An 11,930-nucleotide genomic window follows, 5' to 3' on the forward strand; every position below is an offset into this window, starting at 1 on the left:
CTGTCCCGGGCTCTCTCCAGGTGACCTCTAGGCCAACCACCCTCTAGCTCTTGTCTCCACCCTGGCCCTCTCTGCTGGAGGTCGCAACTTCCTGCCGGATTCTCCAGCTCAGAAGATGGGACGGCCCTCTCCTGCTGCCCAAGCCAAAACCCTGGGAGCCTCTGCGGCCACATCAGCCCCCATCCCCCACATCAGGTCACCTGCTTCCCTTTGTACACCCTCGTCGTGCCCACCGCCACCAGTGCCCCTCCCAGACCACTGCAGCAGTCTTCCTGGAGCACTCCTGCACCCTCCTATCCACCCATCAGCAGCATTTGAAAATGCAAACCTGGTCATGCCCAACCTGATGACCCCAAGCCCTTCAGAGTCTCCTCGTTCCCCCAGGAAGAAGCGTGTACTTCCTGGCCGCCTGGTGAGGCCTGGGCCCAGTGACTCAGCCTCTTTAGTCTCACTGTGAGCCTTCTTCCCCCTCATTCTCCACCTCCAGCCACACACACCTTCCTTCTGCTCCTCATGCCCAGACTCTGTCATCTTGCCCCAGGATTTTGCACATGCTGTTCCCTCTAAGATCCTTTCCATCCTCCTCCTCCTCCTCCTCCTCCACGTCCTCCCCCCACTGGCCAGCTTCAGGTTCTTGGGGCAGGCTTCCCCCTCCACCTGTCCCCATACTCCCTCAGCCCAGATCAGGTGAGGTCCCCTGCTCTGTGCTCCCACAGCCTCCTAATCGTGTTTTCAAACGTGACTGCCACTCAGAAGCCCTCGTCCAATTAGAAGGGAGCGAGGAACCCTGGGTTCCCAGGATCTGCATGGGGCACAGCACATAGATGCTCAGCAAATATTTATCGAAAAGGGACACTCACAGCTGTTGTCCCCACCAGGAGTGTCCCTCCTACTGTCTAACCCTCGTTTGCTGCATAGACACAAGTGCCATTTCCAAAGAGAACATGCCTCCCACTACGTACCCCCGTACCCCCTTTAGGAAGGTCCTCACTTCTAACTCGCATCCTTCCCCACTCCCACCCCCATTTAGGACCGTGTGGGTAGCTCTGTTGGGGACCAGGGATCCCAGTGTCAGCGGGCAGGATGGGCACCGGGGACAGGGAAGGACTGTTTGGCGTGGCCTCTGTCCTTGGCCCCTCGCCCAGGCGGTGGTGCCCGAGGGCCTGGGGAAATCAAGCACAGGGCTCCTCTGTCCCCTTCGGAGGGGCAGGGAGTCGGCCTTACTGGCCTAGATGCCCGGCAGGGTCAGACAAGGCCTTGTCAGCAGTGGGTACAGGAAGGAGAGAGGGGGCTTGGCCAGACGGGTGGGGACACCCCAGATCCTGAACCCACGGGCAGGGGTGTGTGTGACATGGGGGCCTGGGGCCCCGAGACAGAGACTCCCAAGCGGAGGAGAAAGGCGTGTGCAGAGAAGCAGACAGTACAATTCTATCAGGGCGCCTCCTGTCCACCCCTCCTTGGCCAGAGGTCCTGAGTGGGGGCCAGCGGGGCTGGGACTTCCCCTCTCATTGTCCCCCTGCCCTTGGCCTTGGACCTGGGGAGGGGAAGACCCCGCTCCGGGACCTGGGCTTGCCTCCAAATGTGGAACCCTTGTTGGGCAGCCCCACCCCCGCCCCCACCGGGGACACTTAGAGGGACGGCCTGGGCCGGGCCTGCTGTCTATCTGAGCATCCAGGCTCCAGGGCCCCATCTCATCCAGGAACCCCTCGTCTCGCTCTGCCCCACACAGGGACCCAGAGGACTCCTGGGAAGAGAGATGGGGGCAGGGAGAAGCTATGGCTGGGGGTGGGGGGGACCCCAGGCCAAACCCCAGCTGACAGCATAGCCCCCTGGGTCCTTTGCGCCTGCTGGCCTACCCCTCCCTCACATCAGCATCGCTCTTCAAGAGGCAAGTCCCGGGGAAGATCTAACCCGCGGCTCCCGCTCCCCCCAGCCCCCTCCTGCCCCCCAGCCCAGCGCCCCTCACCGTGTGGCTGAATCTGAGGCTCAGAGAGGTCAAACACTGGCCAGAGGCCACGCAGCCAGACTGAGGCAGAGCGGGCCTCCTGTTCCCCCATCCTGCTCTGACCCGGCCACTCGGAGGAGACATCACAGGCCAGACAACTGTTTGGGTTTGGACGCAAGGGGCTCATTATACTGGCGGCACTGAGGGGCCGGGGTGGGGGTGGGGGGTGCACAAGGTGGGGCGGCCCTGGGCCTAATCCCCTGTCATCAGTGCTGTGGGTAGAGATGATGATGGGCCTGGCTTCTGCCAGCCCTGGGGTCACCCGGACGGCCGCCCGGCCGTCCCCTGGTCCCACGAGGTCATCCAGCTCCTCCTGTCCTCAGAGGGTGGCCGGGCCCGGCACTAGCACTCCCTGCTTCCTCCCCCAGTCACTCGGGCCTCCTCTGCCCGCCCTGCGGACCCCCCAAATTAGGGAAGGAGGCGTCCAGACTTGGTAGGTGGAAGCATGACTTTATTCAGGCAGGGATGAGCCAGACACGAGGGGGCAGGAACACAGGGGGTCAGGACATGGGAACACACCCTCACGGGTGGCCAGACACCCCAAGAAGGTGCGATGAGGGGGCACATCACAGTGAAGGGTGCCACAGCCCCCTCTCCTGGGAGGAGCCCTCCCCCACTGGCAGGAGGGGGAGAAAGGGGGCGTCAGGAAAGGGCCTAGTCCTACAGCGGTTCAGCTGGCTTAAGCCTCAAGGGACAGTGCCGGCGGGGTGGCCCCTTCGCAGGGTCTGGGGGCCTCTGTTCTTGGAGCATCTCCCTGTGCCACCCCTTGTTTCGCCCTGGCCAGTCAGGCCTCCGGGACAGAAACCACAGGTCAAGAGATCACAACTTAAGGGTGCTGCCTCTGAGCAGGGAGGGGGCTCGGGGCCCCCACCCCCACCCCACCAAGTCCCCAGTGAGGGGAGAGGGGTCTCGCTCTAGTCCTCGCCCGAGGACCAAGACTCCACGTCTCCTTCCCTCTGACCGAACTTCAGGAACTGGCCTGGGCCCAGGTGAAGAGAAGGTCCTGCCCAAGGAGTCTTCAGGGCACCCCCCTCCTCCTCGTCCTCCAAGGGGCTCCTTTGGTCCCCCTCGGGGCCCCCTGGTTCTCCCTGCCCTCCTCCCTCTGACTGCTCCAGCCCATTTGCCACCCCCCCATTCACATGCTCTAACTCCTCCTTCAAGCTGGGGACCCGACCGTTGACCCCAAGGGTGTCCCCTACCCCCAGGCCCGTGTCTCCCATCCCACAGTGGCTCTCCAGAGGGCCAGGGACTGGGTCCTCCCTCTCCAAGGGAGCAGGGTCAGACTCTTCCTCTGAGCCCGAGGGCTCGGGCTCGGTGCTGTCCTGGGACTCCTCACCGGCATCGGCTGTTATGCCTCGCGAGCTGTCGTCCCAGGGAACGCTGACATCCACGGTCTCAGAGCCCGGGAGGGTCCCTCTCTGAGGGCCACTCAGAGCACGGAGGGTGCTGACAGAGGGCCCTGGGCCCCACAGGCCAGCCCCTGGCTCCCTCCCCTCTTCTTCCTCTCTGTCTTCCTCGCCCTCCTCCCCGCTCTCTTCCTCATCTGCAAACCCATCAGACTCCCCATCCCCTTCCCAGGCTGCAGGCTCCAGCAGCATCTGAGGCCTCTGGCCTGGAGGCTCCACAGCCTCCCCGGGGACCCCAGGAAGGAGAGAACCCTCAGCCTCCAGATCCTCAAATTCCTCCGACAAGTCAGAGTCCTGACCGCATTCCTCCTCCCTCCTCCCCTCCTCCCCCTCCTCCTCTTCCCCTGGCTGGGCCCCACACTCTTCAGAGGCCAGCACAGAAGGATCCCAGCCTTCCTTTCTGGTCTCCCCTTGAGGGGGGGGCCTCTGCTCCCCAAGCAGGTCCCACTTGGGGGAGGCGGGGGACCTGAGATAGAGGCCCAGGGGGGCGGAGTCAGGAAGAGTCTCCCCAAGCTCATCAGCCTCGCTGTCCTCTTGGTTCTCCTCTGCCTCCTCCTGGAGACCCTCGGGGCTCCCCTCAGAACCCAGCTCCTCTGGCTCCCCCTCCACCCCTCCCAGAGCCTGCGCTCGGCCCTCCAGCCCCCAGCCAGCCTCCTGGCTCCCCGCGGCCAGGGGCTGGGGCCCAGGGGCATCTCCAGGGATTGGGGTGGGCGACCGGGGCTCTGATGGCTCGGGCGGCGACGCTGGCTCTAACACTGCCTCTTCCCCTGCGTCCTCGGGCCCCTGGGGCCCGGGCTGAGGGGTACCACTTCCGCCCAGAGTGCGGCACAGGGTCTCGGCAGGGAACGCCCCCTCTGCCCCCCAGGGGGCCTCGGGCTCCGACTCCTCCCAGCCCCTGGGAGGCTCCGGGAGGTGTGTGCTCCTCCCCGCGGGGCTGGAAAGCTCTGGTTTCAGAGCAGCTGCCTCCTCTGCGTCCTTTTGGGGTTCTTCCAAGCCCTGCCTCTTCTCTGCCTCCAAACCTTCCTCACCCACGGGTGGCACCACCACCTCCCGCTCTGGTCCCTGCTGGCTGCCCGAAGCAGCCTCACCCACAGCTGTCGAGGCGACCTCTGAGACCTGGCCACCCCTTGGGGCCTCCTCTCCACCTTCCAACACCAGGTCTCTCCCCTCTGACATTCCCTGGGGAGCTCGGAGGCCCGGGCCCCCCGCTTGCTCTGGCTGCCCTTCAGGGTCCTGGAAGCCCTCGGGGCCTCCCTGCCCCCTGGCTCCCTCAACCGGGACCCTCTGCTCCTCGGGCTCAGGGCCCCCTGGGTGCCCCTCCCCTGCGGCAGCCAGGGACAGTTCTCTGTGCCCCGCGGACTTCCCGGGGAGGCCACCCCGCTCCCTCACGTCCAGCTCTGCCTCGGCCTCCTTGCCCCCTGGGGCCCCGCCGCGGGGCGTTTCCTGGTCCGGTTCCTGGTCTGCCACTCTCTCCTCCCTCCCCTGGTGTCGGGCAGACAGCGGGGACTCCTGCCTTTCCTCTTTCAAAGACCCCGGGGACTCCTGATTCCTCGTCTGCTCCGGGGTCTCTTCCTCCATCAGGCACCTTTGACTTTCCTGACCTCTCCCCTCTGGAGGTCTCGAATTTTCTAGGCCCCACTCTCCTGGAGATCTCCGGGACTCCTGGTTCTCCTGTTCTAGGAGCTTCATTGTCTCCTGGTTCTCTTCTACCGACTCCAGTGGTTCTTGACTTCCCCTTTCTAGAGGCTTCATTGTCTCCTGATTCACTTCTCCTGGAGACCACAGGGGCTCTAGAGTTCCTAGAGACTGCAATATTCCCAAGTCTTCTCTTGCTGACTGGAGTGATTCTAAATTCTCTGTTTCCGGAGATCTCATCACCTCTGCACTCTCTTCTTCTAGGAATCTTAATAACTGTTGATTCTCTTTTTCAAGAGGTCGAAATATCTCCTGGTCTTTTCCAAGAGACTTTAGTGGTTCTAGTTTCACCTTTTCTAGAAGTTTCGGTGTTGCCTGGTCTTCTTCTGAAGACTCCACTGGCTCCTGGCTCTCTTTTTCTAGAGGCCTCGTTGTCTCCTGGTCGTCGTCTTCTTCTAGAGACCTCTGGTTCTCTTTTTCTAGAGGCTTCAATGTCTCCTGGTCCTCTTCTTCTAAAGACCTCAAGGACCTCTGGTTCTCTTTTTCTGGTGGTCTCATTGTCTCCTGGTTCTCATCCTCTAGAGACTTCACTGGTTCTTGGTTCTCTTTTTCTAGAGGCCTCATTGTCTCCTGGTCGTCGTCTTCTTCTAGAGACCTCTGGTTCTCTTTTTCTAGTGGTCTCAATGTCTCCTGGTTCTCATCTTCTAGAGACCCCACTGGCTCCTGGTCCTCTATTTCTAGAGGTCTCAGTGTCTCCTGGTTCTTATCTAGAGATCCCACTGGCTTCTGGTTCTCTTTCTCTAGAAGTCTCAATGTTGCCTGGTCTTCTTCTAGAGACCACACTTGCTCTTGGTTCTCTTTTTCTAGAGGCTTCATTGTCTCCTGGTCCTCTTCTTCTAAAGACCTCAAGGACCTCTGGTTCTCTTTTTCTAGTGGTCTCAATGTCTCCTGGTTCTCATCTTCTAGAGACCCCACTGGCTCCTGGTCCTCTTTTTCTAGAGGTCTCAGTGTCTCCTGGTTCTTATCTAGAGATCCCACTGGCTTCTGGTTCTCTTTTTCTAGAAGTCTCAATGTTGCCTGGTCTTCTTCTAGAGACCACACTGGCTCTTGGTTCTCTTTTTCTAGAGGCTTCATTGTTTCCTGGTCCTCCTCTTCTAAAGACCTCAAGGACCTCTGGTTCTCTGTTTCTAGTGGTCTCATTGTCTCCTGGTTCTCATCTTCTAGAGACTTCACTGGTTCTTGGTTCTCTTTCTCTAGAGGTCTCCCTGTGTCCTGGTCTTCTTCTTCCAGAGACGTCAGTGGTCCCTGGTTCTCTTTTTCTAGAGTTCTCAAGGTCTTGTGCTTCTCATCTTCTGGAGAGTTCAGAAACTCCTGGTTCTCTCTTTCTTGTAGTCTCAAGTTCTCTCGATTCCCGTCTTCTAGAGTTCTCAGTGGCTCTTGGTTCTCCTTTTCTAGATCTCTCATTGACTCAAAGTTCTCTTCTCGAGACCTCACTAATTCTTGACTTTCCTTCTCTGGATATAAAAACGTCTCTAGAGTACCTTCAAGAGACCTCATTAGTTCTTGATTCTCCTTTTCTAGAGATTGCAATGTCTGTGAGTCCTCATTTCCTACAGGCTTAAGTAGTTCTAGAGTCTCTTTTTCTTGAGGTCTCACTACATCTGCATTCTTTTCTTCTAAAGACATCAATAGCTCTTGATTCTCCTTTTCCAGACCTTTTGATGTATCTAAACTCTCTTCTTCTGAAGACCGCAGAGATTCTGGATTCTCTTTCTCTAGAGATCTCAGTGTCTCGTGGGTCTGTTCTTCCAGAGACATCAGTGGCCCTTGAATTTCCTCTTCCAGAGACTTCAGAGTTTCTTTTTCCAAAGGACCCTGGGAGTCCTGGATTTTCTTCATGTTCAGACCCCCATCTTCTTGCCATGTTTCCTGCTGCAGACCGTTCACCATTTTGACCTCTATGGCTGTTTCTTTCTCTGCCAGCCCCCCAATTTGCCCTTCACCTTCCTCCTGGAATCTGCTGGACATTCCAGACCCATTGGGTTCTCCACCTTTGGCCTCTAAACTAGGGCGCTCAGGGTTGAGGGGTGGGGCTGAGGAGGTATGATCCTCAGGGGACTGGCCTGTACTGGCCTCTTGTTGCTCACCCCCAGGTTCCTCTGGTCCTGGCAGGACGCTGGTAGGGATGGCCTCCTTGGCTTTAGCCCATATGGCCTCTGGAGCCCACTGCCTCCCAAGCTGCGGCTGGAGCAGGGAGAGGGGGGCATCCTGGGTTTTGATCTCTGCATCTGTAACAGCGCAGGGAGCCAGAAGTGTGGGCGGGATGGGGGTGCTGGCCAAGGTTGGGGTACGGGCCTGGAGGAATTCTTGGCTCTTCAGAAAGCCTGGCACAGGTGTCTCCAGGGTATCAGGCAAGGGCGAGGAGAGGGGAGTAGGGCTCAGGGCAGAGAGCAAAGGTCCCAGATGCCGGCCCTCTGGCGTCCCAGAGAAATGCAGCTCCAGCTTAGGGTCTGGAAAGGCAGAGGGCAAGAAACAGGGTCAGTAGGTACTGGCAGGGGCCCCCACTTCCAGCAAGAGTGCCGTGAGCCCTGCCCCCACCTTCCACTGGCTAGTGGAGCTGAGAGTACACACCCGGCTGATGAGGCCAAGGAGTCAAGACCTAGACCTGCCTCCCAGAAGAGGAATGGTCCGGGGTATAAAGAGCAAAGAAGGGGAGAGTCTGGGGGAATCTGGCCCCCCTCCTCTTACCCTGGAAGCTGAGGGAAGCCTTGGAACCACTGCCGGGGGTCTGCAGCCGGGAGTTCTCAGCCTCTAGGAGGGTCCTGGGGATGAGGGAGGAAAAGTCAGTCAGTCCTCCTCTGCCCAAAGGCCTGCAGGCAAGCCAGCCCCGGAGAACTCGGCTAAGCTTGCGGTCCCTGGCCCCGCAGGCTTCCTCTCCATTGTCACCGCTGTCACACAAAAGCCACACGCGGGGCTATACTTGGCTGTACACGTGAAAGCACACAGACACAGACCCGCAGATATCACACACTTGGTTCACACGGCACCACACGCTTATTTGGGACACAGGGCTAGACTCACAGACACAAGCAGATTCCCACAGTATGTACACACACACACACACACACACACACACACACACACACACACACCCAGGCCAGTGATCTCATCCTCCCTGTGGGGCCGATTCTCATGCTAATTGCTGTCTTTGTCCGCAGTGCCTTCTGGAGGGTCTGAGTAGGGGGCTTCCTAGGGGAAATGGGAATTCTCAGGCTGTTCCCATGGGATATAGGCTCCCTCCTTCTCCCCCAGGGCCCCCAAAGCTGCTCACAGACAAAAGCAAATGAATTCTGCGCTCTCTCTCTAAATCCTTTTCATGCTTCAAAAACCAGTGGCTAAGCCTGCCCAGACCTTCCCCTCAGTGGTTTGATTGGGGGTCAAGGCCCTCATCCTGGGATTTCTAAGCACTCTGGATCCCAAGCCTTTCAGGGCAACAGAGGTCTTTGTGTCCATGACCCTGCCTCAGTGCCCCGCGGGGAATGAGGAGGAGGGGGCTGATAGGGGAGGGGGAAGCTACGCTGAACATCTACTCTCTCTCTACTCTTCTTCAAGGGCTCTGAGTCTGATGAGTGACTGCCATGGTCACACCTCTGTCCTGGTCTCTGGGCTCTGGGTTCCGTGGCCATACAACACTCTCTTCCCCGTCCCAAGACCCTCACTGGCCTTCCCTCTCTGGGCCCTGCCTCCCCTGCCCTCCTGAACCTGTCCCAGGCCCCCTGATTTTGTTGGCCTGTGAATTCTGGGGGCATTGTCCTCATAGCGTGTCTAGCCCTGCCCCCCCCCCCCCCCCCCCGTGGCAAAGCCCCTTCCTCGGGCTCATCACTGGGTCCTCGGCCCAGCAGACCAGTTTCCCAGAAGAGACTGTGGCTTTGCCCAAGGCCACAGAGCCAGGACCAGCCCTTCCTCGGTCTCAGCCTTTCTGGAGCCAACAGGAAATGTGATCAGCAGAAGGGCTAGGCAGGGCCAGGGCCCTGGGGCTTGAGGGGGAGTCAGTGTGGAAGGGGCCTTGGATGTCACCCGGCCCATGTCCCGTCTCCAGACAGGGAGACAGAGGCCCAGGTCAGGTGGCAAGTCAGCGCCACCCCGCCCCCCACACCTGCAATTCGTCCTTTCTGGGGCTGCCCAGGGACATCACCCCCTCCGCATGAGCACACACACAGAGACTGGGCTTTTGAGCCCCTTGGGGGAGGGTCTGGATGGAGATGCCCCACACATGTCCAGCTGTCTCTCCTGAGGCCGTCCCCCTCGGCAACATCACCTCTCCTTGAGGGGTTTCCTGGCACTGGATGCTTCTATGGTCTGGACCACGGGGGAGCAGGTAGGCTCAGGGGGGACACAGCCTGGTATGGCAGGGATCAGTCTAGAATCAGAATCTAGTGGTAGCACAGTTACCAGCACTCATGGCCCTGAGCCCCCTGGGGGGGGGGGGTGTCTCTGCCTCAGGCGCGGGTGTGTGTGTGTGCGTGTGTGTGTGTGTGCGCGTGCCTGGGTGGGCGGGTCCACCCATACCTGTATGTGGCCACCTCCAGGCTGAGGGACATCTTGAGGTGTGCCAGCTGCTGCCGACCTTCGAGGACCTGGGCAATCTGGCTCTGCAGGCTCTCCTTCTCCTGCTCCAGGGCCTCCACAGCCAGCTGCAGGACAAGCCAGAGGCAGCCAGTGAAGGGGGCGGTTGCCGTCCAACCTGCAGCCCCCTGGGCGGGCAGGCCCCCGGCCCCCTGCCTGACTTCTCTGGAGAGTGGATTCCACCCGGCCGCCCGAATCCCTCCCAAGAGGAGGACAGTGGCCCCTCTTGCCCCTCTCCCGCGGTAAAGGGGAGGGGAAGGAGGAGAGGAGATGGGTTACAGAGGGGAGGGGGGGGGAGTGGAAGCGGAAGCAGAAGGAAAAACCATTCATCAAGAGGCCTGGGGCCCCGCAGGGCTGGAGGCCAACCGCCGGTCCCAATCACGGCCTCCTGGTCCTCACACCAGGCCCCCCCCCGCCCCCCTCCGCTTCCCACAAGTTCTGGAATCTTTCTTCTCAGAGAGACGGGGCGGGGGAGGGGGGGACTTCTGTCTGGCCCAGGCAGGAGGCTGTTTTCTCAGCTGCTGGTCCCATCGCACCGTGCGAGGGGGAGCAGCTGTCCCAGGCCTCTGGAATGTGCGAGGGGAACTGAGAAGCCTAGACACGGGAGAAGGGCTGGTGGCCGCACACCCAGGGCCCCTGACCCACCCGCCCCCCGTGTCGGAGGGAGGAGGGCAGTGGCCAGACCCGCCGACTCCGCGCAGCGGGGGCGGGGGCGGGGGCGCGGGCGGGGGCGGGGGGCGGGTAGCCGTGTCGTGCGCATCTACCGAGGGAGAGGCCCGGGGACCGTCCGGACAGTGAGGAGGAGGCCACCGCGAGCTTCCTGCGCCCCGCTGCCCTCCCGGGAGGCGGGGGGGGGGGGGGGGGGGGGGGCGCGCGCTGTGACAGGGCCCCAAACCCCCGCCGTTCCCGCCCTCCTCTAGACAAAGTTGGGAAAGTCAAGGGCCTCCGGCACCAGGTCGGCCTCCCTGAGAAGCGGCCCCCGCATCGGCAGCACCTCCGCCCCCGCTCCCCGCTGCCGTCCCCCGGCCCCCCCCCCGGGGCCCGCCCCGCTCGCCCGCACCCCGCGGTCACCTGGAACTGCTCGGTGGCCCGCAGCCGCTCCTGCCAGCGGCCCTCCAACCTGTGCTCCAGCGCGGCCCGGCGCTCCCGGAGGCCGCCGCGCTCCGCCCGCAGCTGCCGCAGCTCCAGGCGGCCCTCGCGGGCGCCCTGCACGGCGCGGCCCAGGCGCTCGCGGGCCTGGCCCAGCGACGCCTCCATGAGCTCCACGCGCTCCTGGTAGCCGCGCACCGCCCCGCGCCACGCCTCGCCCAGCCGCCGCGCCAGCTCGTGCAGCTCGGGGGCCGGCGCGGGGGGCCCGCGGGGCGCGGCGGGGCGGCGGGGGGTGCGGGGCCGGGCGCTCAGGGCGGCGCGCTCCTGCTCGTGCGCCGCGCACACGGCCTCCAGCTCCCGCTCCAGCTCCGCCGCCCGCGAGCTCAGCCGCGCCCGGGCGCCCTTCTCGGCCTCGGCCTCGCGCCGGCTGCGGGCCGCCTCGGCCGCCGCCCGCTCCCGCGCCCGCCGCTGCTGCTGGCACCGGGCCGCCACGCCGTCCGCCTCCTCCGCCAGGTTGTCGCGCGCCACCTCGGCCGCGTGCTTCTCGCGCCAGCGCCGGTCGACGAGCGCCCGCAGGGCCGCCAGCTCGTCGTCGGCGCGGGCCCTCCACGAGGCGTCCCCGGTCTGCGCCCGGAGGCCCCCGAGCTCCGCGCCGAGCAGCTCGTTCTGCTCCTCCAGCGCCTTGACCCGCGCCACGTAGGCCTCCAGGCGCCGGTTCAGCTCCCACATCTGGAAAGATTCCTCCCCCAGGCAGCCCTCCATCTTGCTCGCAAGGCTGGCCCGCCGACGGCGGAGAGACGCGGGGCGGCGGGGGAAGCCAGCGACTCTCAGAGCTCCGAGGACGGACGGGGGACGGACGGGAAAGGGAGTCCGGCGGGGACAATGACGGGGCGGGGCGAGGAGCAGCCCGGCGACTGGACGTCCGCGGAGGGAACGGGGCTATTCATACTCCCGCCGGGCTGGCGGGAAAGGGGGCGGGACCAGGGCCTTAACCCCTGGAGTTCGGGAAGCGGGGCGGCCCGCGTCCCTGCGCCCCGCCCCGCCGTGCTGGAGTCGCGGGGAAAGACGCCACGCGGTGGCCTTCTGAGGGAGGAGGCCGCGAGGAAGGGTCATAGCCCCATAAAAGCGGACTGTGCGCAGAACGGGGCCGGTGGAAGGGGGGCCCGGGG

General features: G+C 62.6%; 1 protein-coding gene across 2 annotated transcripts; it reads right to left on the reverse strand.

The window, feature by feature from the left end:
• Positions 1-2,435: 2,435 nt before the first annotated feature.
• On the reverse strand, positions 2,436-11,701 carry NES (nestin). Of its 2 annotated transcripts, XM_053209007.1 has the most exons (5): positions 10,744-11,701; positions 9,616-9,740; positions 7,795-7,868; positions 6,078-7,556; positions 2,436-6,047 (listed from the first exon to the last, which is right to left on the reverse strand). In XM_053209007.1, the coding sequence occupies exons 1-5, from the start codon at positions 11,521-11,523 to the stop codon at positions 2,920-2,922; spliced, it is 5,586 nt and encodes a 1,861-aa protein (XP_053064982.1). In that variant the 5' UTR covers positions 11,524-11,701; the 3' UTR covers positions 2,436-2,919. The 2 variants fall into 2 exon arrangements, with proteins under 2 accessions (XP_053064982.1, XP_053064981.1); XM_053209006.1 differs by having other exon boundaries at positions 2,436-7,556.
• Positions 11,702-11,930: the final 229 nt, after the last annotated feature.

This window comes from Acinonyx jubatus, chromosome E4 (assembly GCF_027475565.1).
Source record: "Acinonyx jubatus isolate Ajub_Pintada_27869175 chromosome E4, VMU_Ajub_asm_v1.0, whole genome shotgun sequence".
NCBI lineage: Eukaryota > Metazoa > Chordata > Mammalia > Carnivora > Felidae > Acinonyx > Acinonyx jubatus.

Excerpts from the sequence above, each read along its gene's own strand:
- NES (XM_053209006.1), bottom strand. The coding sequence starts at position 11,523 with ATGGAGGGCTGCCTGGGGGAGGAATCTTTCCAGATGTGGGAGCTGAAC. Across the intron at positions 9,741-10,743 it reads GGGCCACCGAGCAGTTCCAG|CTGGCTGTGGAGGCCCTGGA; the intron begins GTGACCGCGGGG and ends CTTGTCCTGCAG. Across the intron at positions 7,557-7,794 it reads GGCTTCCCTCAGCTTCCAGG|ACCCTAAGCTGGAGCTGCAT; the intron begins GTAAGAGGAGGG and ends CTGCCTTTCCAG.